Genomic DNA, 22,405 nt, shown 5'->3' with positions numbered 1-22,405 from the left:
ATAATGGGCGTTGCCAGTGATGAGCTTCCCTGATAGCTCAACTGGTAAAGAATCAGCCTGCAAGTCAGGAGACCGCGGTTCGATTCCTGGGTCGGGAAGATCCGCTGGCGAGGGGATGGGCTACCCACTCCAGTATTCTTGGGCTTCCCTGGTGGCTCAGATGGTAAAGAATCCACCTGCAATGCAGGAGACCTGGGTTCGATCCCTGGGTTGGGAAGATCCCGTGGCGAAGGGAAAGGCTACCCACTCCAGTATTCTGGCCTGGAGAATTCCATGGGCTGTATAGCCCATGGGGTGGCAAAGAGTCGGACACTTACGGAGCGACTCTCACTTTCGCGAGTTGACAGTACCGAATATATGATGTTTTGTTTTTCTCAGTGCGCCTTGCTGGGCGGTCCTGATGCTGACATGTTTTACTTCTGGTGATGCTGACCTTGATCTCTTGGTTAAGTTGCTGTCTTCCAGGTTTCTCCTTGGGAAGTTGCTATCTTCTCCTTTGGGGTGATAAGCATCTTGCAGGAGATACTTTGAGACTATGCAAATCATTTCTCTTCAGACTTTCCCTGCTAACTTCAGCATCCATCATGGATCTTGTCTGCAGCGGTCATCTCTCTGCTGTTCCCCCAAGGGGGATGCTCTTTCCTTATTCTGCATTTATTGATTGGAATTCCGTTATGAGGGGAGCTGCTCTCCCTTCTTCTTTATATTAGTAAGGCTCATGAATACTTATTCTCTGGGTCATTATTGTTCTTGATTCTGTTGCTCAGATTATTCCACCTTTGGCCATGCGAGCTTTAGCTTCTGCCTTCTGTTAGCAAGCTCTATCTTTTCTGAGGCTTTCCGTATTTTCTGGTCCATGAGATGTTCCAGACTCATCTTGCATTTTTGCTGTTGGGAGAAGGCAATGGCACCCCACTCCAGTACTCTTGCCTGGAAAATCCCATGGACGGAGGAGCCTGGTAGGCTGCAGTCCATGGGGTCGCGAAGAGTCGGACATGACTGAGCGACTTCACTTTCACTTTTCACTCTCATGCATTGGAGAAGGCGATGGCAACCCACTCTAGTGTTCTTGCCTGGAGAATCCCAGGGACAGGGGAGCCTGGTGGGCTGCCGTCTATGGGGTCGCACAGAGTCGGACACGACTGAAGCGACTTAGCAGCAGCAGCAGCAGCAGCAGCAGCCTGTTTATGGTTTCTCCTCCTGCGAGCCCTGTTCTTTTTTAATTGGAAGATGGTGCTCAGAGACCAGGATGAGGGTCCAGGGTAGGCTCGTTTTCTCCTGGGTGTCCCTGGGTCTAGGCTTCTCCATGAACAGAGCAAGGGCGTGTAGCTATGTGCACTAACCTGTAGATACACACATAACTGGATTTTGGATCTGTCTGTATATGTGTGAGTGTGTGTGTGTGTGTGTGTGTCGGTGAGAAATGATATCAGTGTAGTTTCAGTTTATATTTCTCTAATTTTTGAATGCGTTTGAGTCCTTTTTAATACATTTTTCTGTGTTTTTGTGAATTATCTTTTCATGTCTTTTTCTTGTGTTTCTTTCTGCTTGTTCTTTTATAACCTTGATAGTTTTAGAGTTTTTATGTAATAGTGATATTAGCCATTCATTTGTTATGAATATTTTCTCCCAGTTTGCCAATTATCTTTCATTCGTGGTTTTTGTCATGCAGAACATGTACTGTTATGTAAATTTACCTCACTTTTATCACTGCTGGGTTTTGAGTCAACCTTAGAAAGCCTTTCGCACTTACGTTTATGAAAATGCTTTGAAATGTTAAAAGCATACAGAGGCAGAGTTGGCTACAAGTCGTCTGGAAGCTGGAATGCTGAGACCCTTCTGCCTGCCTGGGTGTCCGCCTCGCCGCAACCGCTGTTACCACTCTTGCTTAGCGCTTATCGTCCACCTTCAGGCTTCCGCGGTTTCCCCAGACCCGTCTCCACAGTGCCTGAACCCCGGGGGCTTTGCAAACTATCCTGTCTCCCTTAACACCTTTTGGTCTGCAGTGCACTCTGTTTCGTCCTTGTAGTGCTATTGAGCATTTATTAATACTTTAGAATTTTCTACTGATCGAAGCTCTGAATCAGCCCGTCTCACTCACCTCCCTTCCCTTCTTGCTTCATCTTGGTTCAGACAGCTCCTAAAACTCAGCATCTGACTTTTCCTAAGACCACTCAACCCTGGTCTCTCTAGACAAATGGGCACCTTCTCAGCTGTGTCTTCTGCACAAAAAACACTGTATTTCAGTGACAGGCGCTCCTCTGCAGAGCCTGGCATATGCGGCAGACGTGTCTGAAAGAAGCTCGAACTTCAGTCTTTCCTACATGAGTACACAGTGGTAGCTACAAAATACACTGAAATAGTTAATATTTATAAAAGTGTTAGGTTTTTCCTTTTATTACTATGACTTATTCACTAGGACCTTTATTTAAATACATAGGATTTTTTAAAGTGTGGCATTTTGCATATCAATAAATTAAGAAGGAAAAATGTGATGCTTAAAAGAAAAAAAAAATCCTCCCCCTTCTCTCCTTGTCCCTCTCTTCCTCCCTCCCTCCTTTGCCACTTCCTTCTTCCCCCACCCCACCCTTCTTCTGTATCAGCACAAACTAAAGGGTGGGCTCTGTCCTGAGGCTGCTGTTTGGGAAGGTAAGAGTGAGCCAGCTCAGGGGGAAAGCCACAGATGGAGATGGAAGTTGGGGGAGTTACACCCTGCAGAGCTGCACATTTCCGATTTTAATTTTGACTATTAGGGATATTTTAGAAATCGGTCTACACACCTCTCTGCATGTTCTCTCTTGATGAATATTTACTATGGAAGTTAAGCAATGACCAACCTATTTCAGTTTCATGTAAATTATATATATATCTGAAGAAGTCTAGTGGAGGCTGAATGAGATGTTTTAATTGAATAACACAAGCTCCTGAAAATGATGTGGTGGAAGAAACACAAGTGAGCTCCAGGTGGAAGATAATATCACATCATCTTAACTTCTTCTTTCCCACCTTTTTCTTTGCTTTTTTCTTTCAGGGACCCTCAGAGCCTGGATCCACCGGAAGTTAGCAATGCAAAACTTCAGTATGCGGGATGGGGCCCCAAGGGTCAGCAGCTGGTAAGCACGTCGCTTTCAGTGACCAAGTGTCCATGATGATGAACTTTATGTTTTACAGACTGAATGTATCTCACTAGACTCAGAGTCTGTGTCTGTGTGAATTACGTTTTGGGAAAGTACCCCAGGACATCTGCATGTGTGAACGGCCGTCTCTCTCTCTAGAGAACTCTGTTGGAATTGAAAGAGCATATGCCTTGGTTCTGGTCCCTGCTGTCCTTAAAGCAGTCCCTGGCTGGGCTGCGTGTGTTGTCTGTGAACTTAACCGTGAATCTGAGATGGACCTCATCGGAGGACAGCAGATGGGATGGTCAGAACGGTGGAGTCGTGGAACGCTCTTTGGTCCTGCTCGTGGGACTCAGGTTCTTTCCTTGGGAGGGTTTCATGAGAAAAGTAAATTTGCAGTTGCTGTGGGCCTGGGCTCCCAGAGCACAGAGTCTGCAGAGCGCCCAGAACTGCTGGGGCCGTCTCTGCTTTACACCAGAAAGCTCCATGGATTCCCACTCAAATTGGCAAAACTAAGGCATTTCGAGATACCCAATGGCCAAGACAGTGTTGCAAAAAGGGGTCTGAACAAGTGGTTAAAAGACGTGGGTTCTAACCCTGGGAGTTCATGAACTAGACGCCAAGCTGCCATCAGCTAGCCCAGCTCCTGCATGAAAGACCTGGGTGAGGTGAGCACTTGGGTTCATCCCTAGTGTTGCTTCTATCTAAAACCGGGTGATACTCGTCAGTTCCGGTAACAAGGTCGCGTGACCCTTTCCGGAAAGCGCCTGCAGCCTGAAGATCAGGTGGCATGGTGGCGGACCATTTTCTTCCACATCTTTGAGCCAATTAATGAAGCTGCCTCTTTAAAACTCTTCCTAAAATAGCGCAGAAAATGATCATGTTAAAAACCTTGGGGTGAGATTCTGTTGAACAGGCTGCCTACTGTCTTAGAATTAAAGTTTTCTTACTTTCCCCAATTATTTTTTCTCGGTTGTGTGTTAATTCCACTGCCTCGAATTGATTTGAAGACGCAGGAGGGTGTAGGCCACCCGGCTGTGTTAGCTGCTGCCCGAATGTTCCCTGTGCTGCACACTTACTGAGCAGAGGTTTCAAAAGGCACATTTAATAGGTCTAAACCAGTGACAAGAGGGCAGGAGGGTGCCGCAAGCTGACTCGCAGAATGACACCCATCCACCAGTCAGTCACAGCCAGGAGAGGAGAGTTGTCTTTGCTCAAAGCTGCAAACGCTTGTGCAAGGAAAAAAATCACAATTCCATAGGAGACTGCAGAAGACTGGGGTGCTAAAGACTCAGGCCAGGCTGCACTGCGGTCAGGGCTGGGTTAGGCGATTATGGAAGCTATTACCTCCATCTCCTAAAGAGTAACCAGCAGCAGAACTAGGGTCAGCTTCTTTGAGAAAGCTCCTCTGGCCCCTCTGCCCATGTGGCCAGGCCCCCTTTCTGGGCACCCCAGTGTCTTACCACACAAACTCCTTTCACACACGAGTTCCTGCCCACACATCTCTCCCCGGTGGGGTGGTCCTTGGTCTAAGCCCCGAGTGCTTTCCATCTGTGAATTCTGAGCATCTGACTCCATGCCTGGCACTTGGGAAATAACTGTTGAGGTCCAAAGTAAACGCATGAATGGACAGATGAATCGTCATCTGATATGTGCTTGTGGTTCTCAACCACTCACATATAAGATAATTGGATGGAGGCAAATAGCTGGCATCTATGTGTGAAAGAAAATGAAGTGTGGTCACTCTATCGTGTCCGACTCTTCTCAACCCATGGGCGGTAGCCCACCAGGCTTCTCTGTCCATGGGACTCTCCAGGCAAGAATAGTGGAGCGAGTTGCCATTTCCTCCTCTGGGGGATCTGCCCAACCCGGGGCCGGAACCCAGGTCTCCTGCACTGCAGGCAGATTCTTTTCCACTGAGCCACCAGGGAAGCGCTATGCATCTACACCTCCGTGTATATTTAGGAAGTGACTGACAGTGAAGGAAATTCAGCTTCCTTTCTGCTTCGGGGAAATGAAGGTTCAGTCAAGTATGATTGCTGCTGCTTGGCCTTAGTACCGGGAGTACTCATGTGCTCCTGGAATCTGAGACTTTAAACTTTTTTAACTTTGCTGTTTTTCTTGTACTAAGTCTAGAAGGCAATACCTCTCAGTGCTGAGAAAACATCCTAAATGTTGGAGCAGGAGTTGGCAGCCTTTCCTCGGAAGGCACCAGTTCGTGAATGTTTAGGGGACCCAATGCCCTCTTGGCTGTGCTCACCTGGGAAAGCCCGACCCCCAGGGCCTGGTGCTCCCGGTGGGCGCTCATGGCAAAGACATTTCGAAACCCACAAGCAGGCCTTGTAAACACTCAGATCTCTCATTGCTGTTTTATTTTTAAAAGTAAATATTGCTCCCCAAAGGAAATCGACTCTAATTATAATGAGTCAGAGTGAAATGAGTACTTCTCCTCTGGGAGCAGAGAACACAGCTGCAGTTAAAGTTCAGCAAGGCCTTTCCGGGTACCACCTCCTCCCCTTGTGGCCAGATCCCCACGATGCCTCTGGGGTGGGGACCCCTTGAACCACAGGAAGGTGACCCGGGCCACCAGGAGGGGCTGAAAGGCATTTTCTCCCACGCCTCCACGTGGCCTTCAATGACTGGTTCTTGCCTTTTAGGGTAAATTTCATTTGACCTTCAGATCGCAGCATAGGAGATGAGCACGGCCTGACCGGCTCCTGCCCTCAGAGAGGACAGGGAGAACCTTGACTTCGGGGAGGTGTCCATTCTGCCAGAAAGTCGCTGCTGAAGCAGTGCCGGTCTGTGGTCTTCCTGAGGGGTAACCGGGTGCTTCCCAGAACTCGGCATTATCTGCCAAAAGCCTCGAGATGGGAAAATGGATTTGGCTGGGATTTAAGTGGGAAAAGACGCTCACCGCTGAACAGCTGCCCCCCGGCTTCGTCTTCCTCCCATTCTGTGTTCTTAAATATTTGTTGAGGTTTGACAGAAAACAGCGAAATTCTGTAAAGCAATTATCCTTCAGTTAAAAAGGAAATGAAGCTCCAACATGCCTGCTCGCTTCCTTGCTTATCTGGCTGCGCCGAGTCTCAGTGGCAGTACGAGGGTGTTATGGAGCAGCGCGCGACTCTCTAGCTGTGGCGGAAGCCCAGGGCGGTGGCGAGCAAGCTTCGTTGCTCCGGGGCATGCGGGATCGTGGTTCCCTGACCAGGGATCAAACCTGAGGCCCCTGCATTGCAAGGCAGATTCTTAACCACTGGACCCCCGGAGAAGTCCCTCCTCCGTCTTTTTCAGTCAGTCTGTGTAGTGATTTACACTGAAATACAAGCTATATCAGGATCTCTCTCCAAACTGTATCTTTCTCCATTTATCCTCTAGCAGATGAATGTCTGCCTAATGGAGAATTTCCATTTTCTTTGATCATTTCATGACGTCCTGCTCATCCCTCCCTGCATGTTCGTCTGTTTATGTGAGGTTTTGTCTCTGCTGATCTAGAATATGATTAAATTATCCTTTCATTTCCCTCTTTGTCGTCTCTGCTAGAAACATCTTAACAAAATCACACAGACGCTGAGGCCCCCACAGTGGCCTGCTTTGCGCTTACGGCTGATGGCACGCTTGGGGTTCAGGCCTCTGAGGGCCCCACAGTGGCCTGCTTTGCGCTTACGGCTGCTGGCACGCTCGGGGTTCAGGCCTCTGAGGCCCCCACAGTGGCCTGCTATGCGCTTACGGCTGCTGGCACGCTCGGGGTTCAGGCCTCTGAGGGCCCCGCAGTGAGCTGCTTTGCACTTACGGCTGCTGACATGCTCGGGGTTCAGGCCTCTGAGGGGGCCTCCTCCTGGGGTGAATGCAGGCGCCTGCTGTCAGCGTGGCGCCCCTCCAGCCCCACGCGTCCGTCGGGCTTCCTCCCCGATTCCCAGCAGCCTTCCTTTGTGGACACGCATGCACCCGTGTTGTCCTGGTTGCCTCGTGGGGACCCCTCTGCAGGGCCCTGGGCCGCCCCCCACCTCAGTCATGACTGTGCCTGTCAGCCGTGTGACCGCTCTGACTCTGAAGTCCCTTCTAAGGAAACTAAGCCTTAAAACAACTCACTTCTTAGGAGTCTTCTGTCTCAATGCTGTTTTCCTACCTACTTAACAACACTGCTTTATCAACAGAGGTTATTTTTCTTTCTAAAATGTCAACAACAAAAAAAAGAAGAAGAAGAAAGGAAAAGCAAGAGTCTTACCGTGTCCGTCCATTGGTGCTGGCTCATGCCTCCTCCTCAGGAAAATCCTAGCTGAAGGCACTTGCACTTACGCTGGGTCATTTGAGTTTTCAGTTTAAAGAACGTAAGCTTTTTAAAAAACAACTTGTTAACATTGTAAAAATTCATGCTACCAAAATGTCAGTAATTCAACAGGAGAGGCTCGATGAGGAGATTGTTCTGGAAAGCACGTGGTCACGTGGAATGAAGGGCAGAGAGGTGAATGGAGATGAACGAGGGGCTGAGGAGTGGAGTGCCCCACGCTGGGGTGGGCGCCTGCAGAGAGCTTGGCCGCCTCGGGGGCCCCTCAGCTCTCGGGGTGGTGGCCAGGTGCAGACAGAAGGGCCAGTGGCGGGCGCTCGCCCTGCAGCCATGAGCTCAGACCGTGGGCCGTGTGGGCAGGGAGCCCAGGACCCAACCCCAGTTGGAACCTGGAAGCCCTGGTCTAGCGCCACAACCACCTCGTCCGTCTCAGAACCTGAAGGTCCTCATCTTAGACCTCAGGAGGAGAAGGGAGTTTTCTACAGTTTGTTCTGTTATCGAGGACCAGTCATAACAAAAACGGGCGTCGCAGGGTCTCGTTCAGACCTTGCACTTTAAAGCCGCGATCTGGATTAAAATGCTTAACCTCTCAAAGCCCCAGTTTTCCTTATCTGTAAAGTGGGGACAACACTGTGTATCTTGTAGGGGTCACCGTGAGGGTTAAGTCAACCCGTTTAAAGTACGTGGCGTGGAACCTCATGTGGAGAGTATTCGTTGAGTGACGGCTTTGCTGTTGCTGTAGTTATTAGGGTTATTACTTGGCTTAACCAAAATGTAAGGAATGAGAAAAAATAAGAATATCATCAGCTGAGGGTCTGGTCTGTGCAGGAAGGTGAGTGAGGCTGCATTTGATAGAACAGAGAGATGCTGGCTATAACCGAGAGAGAGTCCAGGTGCGTGTCTAAGGCTGTCTCCTCCCCGAAACTTCTTCGACTTTTCTCGGGGAAGGGCTGCTGTTCACAAGACACACCATCACCTCCCTCAGCCTTTGGCTCCACCTAGGTTTTCAGATGTCTGTGTCTTTAGAGAAGACCGTTCCGAGGGACAGTTCCCCTGCCCTGATGCCCTGCCAGGGTGATCCCTGGAGAGACAGAGAGGATACGTTCCTTACAGGAACCCCGGGCAGTGGTTCCCCAGCGTGTTCATCCTCTACCTGGAAGCTTGTTCCCTATGACTGGCATCTCCCCACCCCCGTCCCCCACCCTCCAGCCCCTGGTGGCCACTTTCTGCTCTCAGTTTCCATAAGTTCAGATTTTTCAGACCCCACAAGTATGTGAGGCCACGCGGTATTTGTCTGTCTGACTTGGAAAAGGCTAAGTGGCTAGATGGACATGGAGGTGTCCACAACGCTACGGTGGTGATCGTTTTGCAGTAGAGAGATGCGTCAGACCCACACTACACACCTGAAACTTGGACAATTCGTGTGTCAGTTACATCTCAGTAAAGCAGGGGCAGGGGAATTAAAAAAAAAAAAAAAACTTGAAAACTAAAAATCGGGTGAGACTTCCTGCCTCCTCCTCCCTTTGGTAAACCAGAGTCCCCGCCCTGGGACCTCCAGCTGGTTGACTGCTCTCTACCCTAACCTTACCCAGAAACTGAGCAGAAAGAGGGCATCACCCCCAGGTCACAGCCCCCGAGGGCGTCACCTCCAGGTCACAGCCCCCAAGGGCACTGCTGCTCCCCCGGCTCTGGGAACCAAGGGGGCAGGGAGCGTCTGTCGACGTTGACAAGTCCCACGAGGGGAGAAAGACGGATCTTTCCAGCAAGCGGAGATTATTTAATGAAACCGTCGTAGATGCGGAGAAGACCAGGCCGGAGTGACATCCCATTAATAACTTATAAAAGCCTCTAATCAGTTTGGGTTAATTTGGTATTCATTGTAAAAACATTCATCATGGGCACTGAAGTCCATGACAGTAGCCAAGAAATTAATTCACGGGGAGGGAAATCGCCTGACGTGTCCTCAGATAATGGATGGAGCCAGTTTAGTGAGTGATCTACCAGCTCCACCAAGGGTACCCTTCAGGTTTAACGCAATATGTTATCACTTCACGGCTCTGAGGGACTCCGTCACTTTAGCAGTCACTTGCACTCAAGTAAATAAGCTGTTTCCGGCAATTAACCCGAATGGATGGCGCGGTAAGCAGAGCTCCCCAGTGGTCACCGTCGATGGAAAGGGATGGTTAGGAAGTGGTCCCATGGCTTTTCCCTTTGACCGGCAGGGTCCCTGAACGCACAGAATTTCCAAACACAAAAGCATGGTATATGGTATACCCCAGCAGTGGGATTGCTGGGTCATATGGCAGTTCCTTTCCTAGTTTTTGAGGACTCTCTGTGCTCTTCCCCACCGTGGTTGTATCAAGATGGTACTGATGAACCTGTCTGCAGTGGTATCAAGATGGTACTGATGAACCTGTTTGCAATGGTATCAAGATGGTACTGATGAACCTGTTTGCAGTGCAACGTAGGGAACAGACTTGTGGACCCAGCGTGGGAGGGAGAGGGAGGGGAAAACAGAGAAAGTGGCATGGAAACATACATGACCGTATGTAAAACAGAGAGAAGTGGGAATTCGCTGTGTGATGCAGGGAGCTCAAACTGGTGCTCCGAGACAGCCTAGAGGGGTGGGGTGGGGTAGGGTGGGAGCCGGATTCAAGAGGGAGGGGACATGGGTGTCCCTGTGGCTGCTTCGTGTTGATCTATGGTGGAAACCAGCACCGTATTTAAAGCAATTATCCTCCAATTAAAAATTTTAAAAAACATAAAGGCAACTTTGTTACCATAGGATTATAGAGAAAGTGAGGAGAGCAGTGTAATTAGTGTTGACTGAAAACAAAAAAAAATACACGCAACCTAAAAGTTGAGAGTTCTGCTTATTCAAGCCTGAGAGGCTGCGTCTCCAGTAGCCCCAAGAGAACGTCTCCGAGGCGGGGGCATGGAGGGGCAGGGTATATAGAAGTCTGTAATAAAGAGGGGAGAGGCAGTCAGGATATCAAAGATTATTGTTAATTAGGGAAAACCTGATATCTCAGATTAAGGAATGTACCACTCCTCTATGGAGAAGGCAGTGGCACCCCACGCCAGGACTCCTGTCTGGAGAATCCCATGGACGGAGGAGCCTGGTAGGCTGCAGTCCATGGAGTCTCAGAGAGTCAGACACGACTGAGCGACTTCACTTTAACTTTTCACTTTCATGCATTGGAGAAGGAAATGGCAACCCACTCCAGTGTTCTTGCCTGGAGAATCTCAGGGGTAGGGGAGTCTGTGGGCTGCCGTCTATGGGGTCGCACAGAGTCAGACACGACTGAAGCGACTTGGCAGCAGCAGCAGCAGCAGCAGCAGCAGCAGCAGCAGCAGCAGCAGCAGCAGCGCTCTTCTAAATGTGGGAAGTTGCAAGAGTCTGGGCTCCGAGAAATCATCTCTTTCGTTTCACCTCAGCCTGTCTGGGGCCAGCATCCTGCTGCTTGATTTTGTTGCGTCCTTAGTCCCTCAGTCATCTTAGGGAGTGGTGACAGCTGACACCTGCGAGTCCCAGGCTCCGTTCTTCTCCCTGGTGGGCACCCTCCCGGCTCAGAAGTTTACATTTGGAGGCCGGGAGTCACTGATGGTTTTGTGGCATCCTTGTTTACTGATGAGGCAGGAAATACTCCATTTCATATTAGTGAATTACGATTCAGTGCAGATTTCTTTTTAACTTTCGTCATGCTGTATGGATGGGGGCGTGGCGCATAAGAGAAAATTCATTCCCCAACAATGTGAAAATACCTAGTAAGAGTCATAAAGACGCTCCTGCCCTTTAGCAAAGTGAAAGTGGCTCAGTCATGTCCAGCTCTTTGTGACCCCATGGGCTATACAGTCCATGGAATTCTCCAGGTCAGAATACTAGAGTGGGTAGCCTTTCCCTTCTCCAGGGGATCTTCCCAACCCAGGGATTGAGCCCGGTCTCCCACATTGCAGGCGGATTCTTTACCAGCTGAGCCACAAAGCCCTTTTAAAGAGAAGCCAAAAGCTGTATCACAGACATTCATAACGCTGTTATCTATAATGATAGCTTTAAAGGCTGGAAAATCAGTGTCAATAGAAGAGCAATTTGGTGAGGTATGGTCCATTGACAGGAAGAGCAATTATACAGCCATCAAAAATAGTAGATGGACTGTACAGGAATATGGGAAATACACCATCTATTAAATAAGATTACAACTAAAAATACACTGTTGGACATGTATATGGGGAAGGATAAGTGTTTGAACCTGGCTGGGCAATGGGCACTTTACCCACTTTCAAAAGTTTGTAGGATAAGCCTCATTACATATTCATTAAAAATTGAAATGAGAATGATTGTCAAATGCAAGGCTTAGGAATTCCATTCAGTAGACGCGTGTTCCACCCCAGGGGAAGTCCAGTGTGGCGCTCTTTGCAGGCACACGTGAGGATAAGCTGGCCTTCAGGACGACAGTGGCCCCCACCCCGCTGGTTTCCGAGTACTGTGCACGCGCCCTTTCTCCTGGGCTCGGCTGCAAACCCTCAGGAGAGATTGCCCAGAATTTACTTGCAAGCCAGAGCAATTAAGAAGAAGGTGGATTTGGGGTTGAAAACCGGCCTGGCCTAGTTGTGCACTTAGGTCTGTGGAGATAAACCACGTTCTCTTCCTCATCACAGCTTCCCTAATGCAATTGTGATGGAAGCAGTGTATTATTTTTTATGAAGAATCTAATTTCAAAGGGTGCGCACATCAGCCTTGGGAATATTAGGTTAGAGAAGTTCAGGATGATCTATCAAATAGAATTTAGAGGCAGGACCAGAGTTCTGCATTAGGAAAGAGTGCATTTAGTGATAAATTCCTCAGATAATGTAACAAGGCAGTTATAAATTAAAATAACCTTTTTAAACATTAGGATGTGAGGCTGGAGGGTATGGTTGCAGTGGCAGCCACGGGCAAACCCATCAGTCCCCATTATGCAGAGATCCGGCTCTGGACATTTGGAGATTTCTTTTTCAGTGGCCTTGGGAGTGATCTACAGTATTTGTGCTGCTAAGAATTCTCTTTAGTGTCCGTAATGGGCTTTTATAGGCTATTTTGTGGACTTCTCCCACTTGGGTGGAAGGAACACCTCTTTATCATAATTCCTAAAATGTTTCACAATTGGAAAATATCAAGGTAATGGTTCCATCTCCCCATCTCCATGGAATAACCATGACTTTTTCTTTCTCTGAACTGCTGTGATATTGTCAGCCCCACTTAGCGTAGCAGTTAATCAGCCTCCTCCTTTCATTGTTCATCTGTTTCACTTTTGAGTAACTTTATTTCCCAGACCAAACATAAGCTGGTCAAGGACAGACTGTTTTTCATCTCACTTTGATTTTCCCCAGCCCACGGCTCCAACCAAGCAGAGTCAGGTTGTCACCAAATACCTGGTAAATGAATGGGATCCATAAGGGAAAGTAAAACTAAACGTCAGAGGTATGGACCCATGGTCCAAGATACATGGAAATTAGAAAAGCCTTATGTTACAAACTAAAAAAATTTAAGATTTAACAAGTTTGTTGCTTCATTAACTGAGTAGTTCAGACCGTGAGCAACACTGGGAAGGAATTCTGGGTTTTTGACTCATATTTTTTTTCTTAAAATGGTTGTTACGCTATGTTGTTGTAGTTTAGTCGATTAATCACATCCGACTCTTTGTGACCCCCTGGAATGTAGCCCGCCAGGCTCCTCTGTCCGTGGAATACTCCAGGTGAGAATACTGGAGTGGGTTGTTACTTCCTTCTCCGAGGGGTCTTTCTGACCCAGGGATTGAACCCACATCCCCTGCATTGGCAGGCAGATTCTTTACTGTGGAGCCACCTGGGAAACTCCTGATAGGTTGTTATGCTATGAAAGATCTCAATACAAAGCAGTGAATTTCACTATTAAAAACAAGGTCAGGAAGGACAGGCTGGCCTGAGCATCCTGACTGAAGGGTGGGAACCCCGTGGTTTTCCCCAGGCACGGCGGACGGCAGAAGCACCCCCTTCTCGTCCCGCCAGGCGCGGGTGTCATCCTTCTGTCCGGTATCAGAGGGGATGTCAGGCCTCCGTGCTGCGAGTCCTCACCGGTCCCCTGGGTGCTGCGTCTGGGTTGGTGAAACACGGAGAAGGCAGGGCGCCAGACGGAAAACAGCTCGCGTGAAACAAGACGCCTCTAAGGATGTTTGGAGGCAGTTTAGCAATATCTCGGTCAATTATGTGCAAATAATTGACTCTTCCCACCTTGTCTTCAAAACAGACTTCCCAGGACTCCTCCTTTATAACATCATGTCAGCCCTTATTGATTATTGAAATCAAGTATAAATTCTGAAAAGTGACAGTACTTCACTTTTCTAAAGAACTTGTCTTGATACCAGTGTCTTCTTTCTGCCCTATGACATAGTTATTCCCACAATCCATGAGGTTGTGTTTCACTGACACCTAGGGGGTGCAGGCATCTCTTATGACAGAACAAAGATGCGAGTGAGCATAATTAATCCATGAGTCGGTTTAAAAAAAAAACAGACCGGGTTCTATGTACTTTACACTGTGTTTATTTTATGTATATCATGGCTAAAATCCATTTCAGTTCAGCTCTTTCCACTTGTAAAGGACAATTAGCAAATTTGTGAATTGATTTTCCTGTTTGTTCTTCAATTTGGAAACCTAATCATTTGTCTGAATGGTTTGTTTTTACCATAATGGCTCTGATGGCCAGTAACAGCTGGAATTATGTTTTCACGTCCTCAGCTGGGCCTGATTTAAACAGTGTAGGTCACTCACGTCAATAAGCCAAGTCCAGGAGATACTTGAATTTGCCGTCTCCCTGACCCGGGTCTCGCTGTGGTCCTTGCCCACGTGAGCCGTGCCTGCCATGAACTGACCCAGACTCAGAACTTGGACCCAGACCTTCTGCGCTCCCCCTCAGTAACCACCCCTCAGTGAAGGGACCACATGTCTTCCGCTGCCCAGATCAGAAACCTGGCATCCCAAGCTCCACAGGCCCCCTCGTCCCTGCCCTGACCCATCCAGCAACAGGTCCTGCGCCTCCTGCTTTCCTGATACTGTTGGACCCCATCCCGTCCTCCATGTTCCCACCATCACTGCCCACTGGGCCCTGTGACACTGCCCACCGGGCCCTGTGAGAGCTGCTGGCATGGCCTCCCAGCCCCAGTCTGCCCTGCTCCAGAACCTTCTGGAGCAGAGGGGCTGTGTCGCCTCCCATGTCGATCCTGCCCTAGGCTGCATCACTGGTAAGGGAAGCCCGACCCTGACCCCATAACCCTGCTGCCCCGACGCTGGTCCCCCCACCCCCAGACTGAGCATCTTTCCCGATGAAGGCTGTGCAACTGCCCAGCTGTCCCAGAGCCTCTCCCCTCTGCACCTGAGTCCCCAGCATCCAGGACAAAGGCCCCACTCCACCTCGGGCGCCCTGTTAAAGCCACCTTCTGCCCTCAGGAAGCCTTCCCAGATCCGCAGGCACAGCCACAGCTGGGCTGGAGACCCTCCGCTCATTCTCCACACCCCCTGCACCGCTACCTCCCACACTCAGCAGCCGTCTGTCAGGATCCAGTCCACCATAAGCTCCTTAGGAATGAGAGCTTTCTTCTGTTCCTAACGTGTACCCAGCCCTGAAATACAGACGTGACAGTTGATGAACGCGCAGCGAGTATTCAAAGGCTAAACAAAGGACATGATCCATTAAAGCATTTTTTAAACTAAAGCGTAGCTGATTTATACCAGTGTGTTAGTTTCTGCTGTAGCATGTATGTATGGTATATAACACGTGTGTGTGTCTGTGTGTGTGTGTACGCACTCAGTCATGCCTAACTCTCTGTGACCCCATGGACTGTAGCCTGCCTGCCAGGCTCCTCTGTCCTTGAGATTTCCCAGGCAATAATACTGGTTTGGGTTGCCATTTCCTCCTCCAGGGGGTCTTCCTGAGCCAGGGGTCAAACCAGCATCTCTCAGGTCTCCTGCATTAGCAGGCAGGTTCTTTTCCACTCGCGTCACCTGGGAAGCCGCACTTTCATATTCTTCTCCCTGATGGCTTACCGTAGGATAGGGCTTTCCTGGCGGCTCAGGTGGTAAAGCGTCTGCCTGCAATTTGGGAGACCCAGGTTCAGTCCCTGGTTCAGGAAGATCCTCTGGAGAAGGAAATTGCAACCCAGTCCAGTATTCTTGCCTAGAGAATTCTGCCGGGGTCCAGCCCCGGTGGATCCAGGGAATTCGAAGCGGGGACGGCGTTGGCGTGAGAAAAACTTATTTGTTTATTAATATAAGATTAGATTAAGAAACAACAGCATAGTAGGAAAATTAAGTAGAGAAAGAGGGCTGAATAACTTGGATTATGTGGAAGACCAATAAAGTTCCAGAACTTGCACCATCTACGTTAGGCCACCGGCGTCCGTTTGAATATCGGAGAGTGCCCCGCCTTGGGCTCTCTCTCTTACGGATCTTAGAAGGCGGGACAAATAAGTAGACATGATGAGCCTCTCTGCTTCAGATGGGAATTCAGCCAGAAAAAGAAAAGAAGGACATGGGGAAGCCCAGCATCCGTGCAAGACTCCAAAAACTATTTTTCAAAATCAGCTTATATACCCCAAGTTGTACATAAAGAAATAGAGTTATGCAGGGGCGGCAGTCCTGACCCTCACTGAGACAAGGCTTTCTTTTTGCATACCCTCCCGAATACAAAAGGTCTCAGGTGGTTTACATTATCTTCTGGCCAAGAAGCTTGTTAACATTTTTATGGCTCTCTTCCTGGATAATTGTCCAGAAAACTCCTTTTCCCTAGAGGAGTTTTTTCTTTACTCTGCATCACCCTCAAAGTACTAAATAGTTACATTCCTGTAGAACAAAGGTGCAGTGGGTTATAACAAAGACAGTACATAACTCAAAGATCTAGTGTTGCTAATACCTGGTCTACTACCTGTTTTTCTATATACCAACTGTACCTAAAACTAAAAGATATGAAAATTTGGCAGCAAGTATTGGCTCAACAAATGAAACCTTTAATCAGTCCTATTCTAATGATTTTGACTCCCCGGAAGCCCCGACATTCCTAGGATGTTTTAAGCTTCCTGTGCCTCCCGTGGTAGCGAGGCCTCAAACAATCACATGCGCAGCTGTAGGAGTCCTGCAGGCAGGCTAGAAAGCCATCAGATGGGGTTTTTGGATTGAAACACTCGTATTATGCCCAGGAGATTTATTATCTAAAAGCTCTAATTTTTTCCAGGAAAAGGTGGTGGGGGGACAGCTCCCTGTTAATGACAGAAGAGTAGGTGGAAAGCATAACACAGTAAAGCAGGCAGACTCTGGTCTTGGGGGGTGGATGCTCAGGAATTTCCAGGGGGAATCCCTGAAGCCCAACTCGTCCTTGTGTTTTGTCAGGCTTCCTTCCGCATGACCTTGTCATGGGTGGGATTCCTGACGCTGGCTCCCGACAGAATTCCATGGATGGAGAAGCCTGGTAGGCTACAGTCCACGGGGTCGCAAAGAGTAGGAGACGACTGAGCGACTTCGCTTTCACTTTTCTTTCTTTCATTGAATATAGTTCCCTAGTGGGTCCTTGTTTATCTGTTTACCATATGGTAGGGTGTATATGTTAATCCCAAAGTCCTAATTTCTCTCTCCCTCACCCTTTTCCCCTTTGGGAACCATAAGTTTGGTTTCTGTGTCTGAGTCTATTTCATAAATAAGTTCACTTGTGCCATATTTTAGATTCCACATATACGTGATATCAAATGGTCTTTCTGATTTACTTCACTTAGGATGATAATCTCTTGTTGCATCCATGTTGCTGCAAATGGCATTAGTCCATCTTTCTTTTTATAGCTGAGTAATATTCCATTGTATATAGGTACCACGTCTTCTTTATCCATTCATCTGTCAGTGGACACTTAGGTTGCTTCCAGGTCTTGGCTATTGTGAGTAGTGCTGCTCTGAAAATAGGGGTACATGTATCTTTTCGAATTATAGTTTTCACCTTTTCTGGATATATGCCCAGGAGTAGGATTGTTGGGTCACATGGTAACTCTATTTTTAGTTTCTTAAGGAGATCAACCCTGGGATTTCTTTGGAAGGAATGATGCTAAAGCTGAAGCTCCAGTACTTTGGCCACCTCATGCGAAGAGTTGACTCATTGGAAAAGACTCTGATGCTGGGAGGGATTTGGGGGCAGGAGGAGAAGGGGAGGACAGAGGATGAGATGGCTGGATGGCATCACGGACTCGATGGGCACGAGTCTGAGTGAACTCCGGGAGTTGGTGATGAACAGGGAGGCCTGGCGTGCTGCGATTCATGGGGTCGCAAAGAGTCAGACACAACTGAGTGACTGAACTGAACTGAACTGAACTGAGGAAACCTCCAGACTATATTCCACAGTGGTTTCCCCAATTTATAGTCCCACCAACAGGGTAGGAGGATTTCCTTTTCTCCACATCTTTTCTAGCATTTATTATTTGTAGACTTTTTGATGATGGCTGTTCTGACTGTGAGATGGTACCTCATAGCAATTTTGATTTGGATTTCTCTGATAAATTAGCCATGTTGAACATCTTTTCATGTGCCTCTCAGCCATCTGTATGTCTTCTTTGGAGAAATGTCTAAAGGCATTCTGCCTATTTCTTGATTGGATTATTTGGTTTTTTGTTATTGGGTTGGATGAGCTGTTTGTGTATTTGGAAATTAAGTGCTTATTGGTTGCATCATTTGCAAACATTTTCTCCCCAGTCTGTGGGTTGTCTTTTGGTTTTTGTTTATGATTTCCTTTGATTAGGTCTTGTTTGTTTATTTTTGCTAATTAAAGCATGTTGTTTACCCAAGGTGAAAGTCAACTACCTTTTCTGAGAGTGAGAGAATGAAGTCACTCAGTCGTGTCCGACTTTTTGCAACCCCATGAACTGTCTGCCTACTCCAAGTAGCCTGCCAGGCTCCTCCACCCATGGGATTTTCCAGGCAAGAATACTGGAGTGGGTCGCCATTTCCTTCTCCAGGGGATCTTCCGGTCCCAGGGATGGAACCCACTGCAGGCAGACTCTCCCACACTGCAGGCAGACTCTCCCACACTGCAGGCAGACTCTCCCACACTGCAGGCAGACTGCTTACCACCTGAGCCACCAGGGAACCCACCAGGGGCTTCCCAGTTCATGGGGTCACAAAGAATTGGACACAACCTTTTCTGATATAAGCATAAACCTGAGGTGCATTTTTCCTATTTTTCCTTTATTTTCACCCACTGCAGCTGGCCTTCTGTCTTAGGCCATCACTTGTGACACACCTCCCTTAAATCTTAACCTTTTAAGCCTCCAGATGAGTTATAATTACCCCTGACATGAAGTTGAAGCTGGGACTCAGTGAAATTCCAGCAAGTTTCCAGATAAAAAGAATTTTAATTGCATATACACATAATTATGTAATTAAACTAATTTTCTCCATGGCCATACAAGCTCATATTTTTTTAAGTTCGCTGAAAATGTGAACATTTAATGGAATTTCAGAATGTTTAATGGAATCTGAGTCATTGAAATGTGCTCTGAAATCACTGCTCTCTATTAAATATTTCCTATGGATCTGATCACCCCAGGACAAGGTTCATGGTGGACTTGCTTAATGAATTCTGTCTTTTAAATTTCCTGTGTTACTGCCTTACGAGATTAACTGATTCCACAATCTTCCTGTCAAAAAGCACGGAATAATAAAAGTGTAAATTCATCAGTCAGTGGAAAGTAAACTCTCGTGTCTGGCTGATGAAACATAACAGAACGTCGCTGCAGGACATCTCGCTTTTCTGCGCCTCCACCATCTCCCCGCGTCCCTGTTTACACGCATCCAAACAGCAAATCAGTGTCATAACAAAGCAGCCTGTCAGGCAGCGGGTAGACCTGCCTTTCGCCTCCCGTATTATGAGGAAATGTGTCAGTGATTTTGGAATTTCCCAATTCAGACTCTGTACATCCTTCCTTCCAACAACCCTCAAATTTTGTTGGCCAAGAGTTCAACAGCCTAGTACACATGTAGTGAGAGCAAGGGGCATGGCGGTCAGTGTTTGCTTGAGCTAGTGGTTCTGAGCTATGCGTTGACGTTTATAAAGACCAGTGCCTGGGCTCTGTGCCCAGGGATTCTGGTGTGTTTGGACCAGACATGGCTCGGGCACCACTAAGCGCTGTGTTAGAGCTCCCAGGAGCTTCTCACATTCAGCCAGATTTGATCATCGCGGGCTTAGATGCCAGCAGGTAGGGTGGGGACTGCGTGGCCTCTTTAATAAATTCGAAGCCTCGTGAACACCATTCTCACTTCGTGAAGAAGCAAAGAATCTGTGAGATTATGTTTTTAATCACCAGGCCGGTAGCAAAGGAGTGTGTTGCATATAAAATCGCCACCCAGAACATTCCTGGTCAAACCAGCCATCACTTCCCGAAGGCAGTGGTCCCTGGTCAGGCCCATGGGCACGTCCAGGCAGATGCTGCCTGTGCTACAGGTTACCTTGGTCAATCAGTTCAATTCAAAGTTTAGATCAGGATGTTTCAAAAATATTGTGTTTTCTTTTTCTTCTAACCCTTGGTGAGGAGTCATTGCCCACATTGCTAGATCTTTTATTCAGTGTTAATAATTTTGGGGGGATTTTCTCTAATCAGATCTATGAGCAAAAAGTGTCTACTAAAAAAGACAGCCATGCAGACAGCAAGTTGTAACCACATGGCTGCTCGGTTTGGGACATAATAGCTGATAATATAGGAGAAAGCAATGGCACCCCACTCCAGTACTCTTGCCTGGAAAATCCCATAGCTGGAGGAGCCTGATGGGCTACAGTCCATGGGGTCGCAAGAGTCAGACACGACTGAGCGACTTCACTTTGACTTTTCACTTTCATGCATTGGAGAAGGAAATGGCAACCCACTCCAGTATTCTTGCCTAGAGAATCCCAGGGTTGGGGGAGCCTGGTGGGCTGCCATCTATGGGGTTGCACAGAGTTGGACACGACTGAAGCGACTTAGCAGCAGCAGCAGCTGATAATATAAAGCAAGGGCTTCCCTGATGGCTCAGACGGTGAAGAATTGCCTGCAATGCAGGAGACCTTGGCTTGATCCCTGGGTCTTCTCCTGGAGAAGGGAATGACTGCCCACTCCAGTATTCCATCTATTTAGGGCTGCCAAGGCCCCAATCTGCAAGACAGGCATTCCACATAGATGGCTTTTTTTGTTCACTGTATCCCCATTTAGCTGTGAGAAAGTTGAAGTTCAGAAAACGTAAGATATTTGTCCGAGACCATGTATTCATGATGGTATCAGAACGGAAACCCAGGGGCTGCTTCCTCCTATGCACCAGACTGTACATCTGGACCCAGCATCTCAGCTGAAAAACCAGAAGGAGTTATCTTGAGAACAAATGAGTTCATGTCTGTGAAAAGTCTTTGAAAATCTCCTAAATGCCCTGCAGGTGCAAAGTGTTATTATTACTGTGAGTGATGGCATTTGTATTCAAGGCCACCCATGTGAACCGTTTATGCAGTATCAAGAAGCTGTCTGTCTCCTGATACAGCCTCTGGCGTAATTAATCTAACCCCCTTATCTTTCTCCCGCCTCGCTCCTTAAAGGAAATGAAACATTGACCTAACTGTGATATTTTCATCTGAAATCTCTGCAGCTTCCATAAATGAGCTGCCAGGGCCCCAGAGCTAGCAATGAGCCCCACCTGGAATAAAATGTCTCTCCCATAAGAAACGGATCATCAGCTCAGTATGACGTCCTCTCAGAAAGACTTTGTAGAGGGTTAAACAAAGAAAACCCTGAGCGTTCCCTTCCTGGTGGCAGAGGGTAGGGGTAACACTTTTGTTTTAGTTTCCTACCTTTAACTGTTTTGTGTTTCAGATGCATATTTATATCTTAACGAAATGCATTGTAAAAACAAAAAAATATATATGAAGTGTGTGCTCAGTCATGGCCAGCTCTTCGTGACCCCGTGGACTGTGGCTTGCCAGGCTCCTCTGTCCATGGAATTTCTCATGCAAGAATACTAGATTGGGTTGCCATTCCTTTCTCCAGGGTATATTCCTGACCCAGGGATCAAACCAGTGTCTCCTGCCCTGGCAGACAGATTCTCTTACTGACTGAGCCACCAGGGAAGCCCGTAACTGTTACTGAAATCTTATAGGTACTCTTGTTCCTCGCTTTCTGCACTCAACACTACTTGTGATATTTGTGGGTATTTGTGATACGTGTAGCTTTAACTGAACATTTTTCAATGCTGTGTTGTTGTCCATTGTACAAATAGGTCCCAAGGAGTTTATTCAGTCTCCTGTCCATCAATATGCAGGTCCTTTTCTAGTTAGTTTAAAATATTTTCAGTGTTAAGTACATGTCACTCATTTCCTCGTACAAATGTGTCAAAGTTTTGGTGGATTTTAATTTGCATATAATTGATTACTAATGAGGTTGACCTTTTTCACAGGCATAATTATTCATATTACATATTCTGTAAAAATGCTTATTTATGCCTTGTTTTTCTTTTGGATATGTCCCCTTTTATTGATATTATTATGTACAATTTATTTGTACAGTCTTTTTTTTAAAACAAAACTAATATACAGAAACCTGGTGCATTTCTTTTTTATTGAAGCATGGTTGATTTACAATGTTGTGTTCATTTCCTCTGTACAGCAAATGATTCAGCTATACATATATATATTCTTTCTCAGATTATTTTACATTTTGGTTTATCACAGGATATCAAATATAGCTCCCTGTTTATGCTTGTCCTTATATATTCCAAATCGTAATTGTTTGTCCATTTTATTATTGTCAATATTTCCTTGCATTTTATAGCTTTTCTTTTCACTTTCATTTTGATATTTTTAATAGGAAAAGATATTAACTTCAGTGAAATCAAGTTTGTTTATTCATTTATGGCTTGCATTTTTTATGTCTTTTTCAAGAAGTGTTTCCTAGATCACACCCTCCTATCTTGTATCTTGTAACAGTTTTTGCAATTTCATCTT

At 47.2% G+C, this 22,405-nt stretch overlaps 1 protein-coding gene across 3 annotated transcripts in view; it reads left to right on the top strand.

The window, feature by feature from the left end:
• Positions 1-22,405, top strand: part of DPP6 (dipeptidyl peptidase like 6) — a 974,485-nt gene that overhangs the window by 806,301 nt on the left and 145,779 nt on the right. For all 3 annotated transcript variants that reach the window (XM_018046661.1, XM_018046659.1, XM_018046660.1), the window contains exon 7: positions 3,032-3,113. In XM_018046661.1, coding sequence (XP_017902150.1) covers positions 3,032-3,113 — 82 coding nt within the window. The remainder of the gene's footprint in view (positions 1-3,031; positions 3,114-22,405) is intronic.

Source organism: Capra hircus, chromosome 4 (genome assembly GCF_001704415.2).
Source record: "Capra hircus breed San Clemente chromosome 4, ASM170441v1, whole genome shotgun sequence".
NCBI lineage: Eukaryota > Metazoa > Chordata > Mammalia > Artiodactyla > Bovidae > Capra > Capra hircus.
This window is presented reverse-complemented; position numbering and strand designations above follow the sequence as displayed.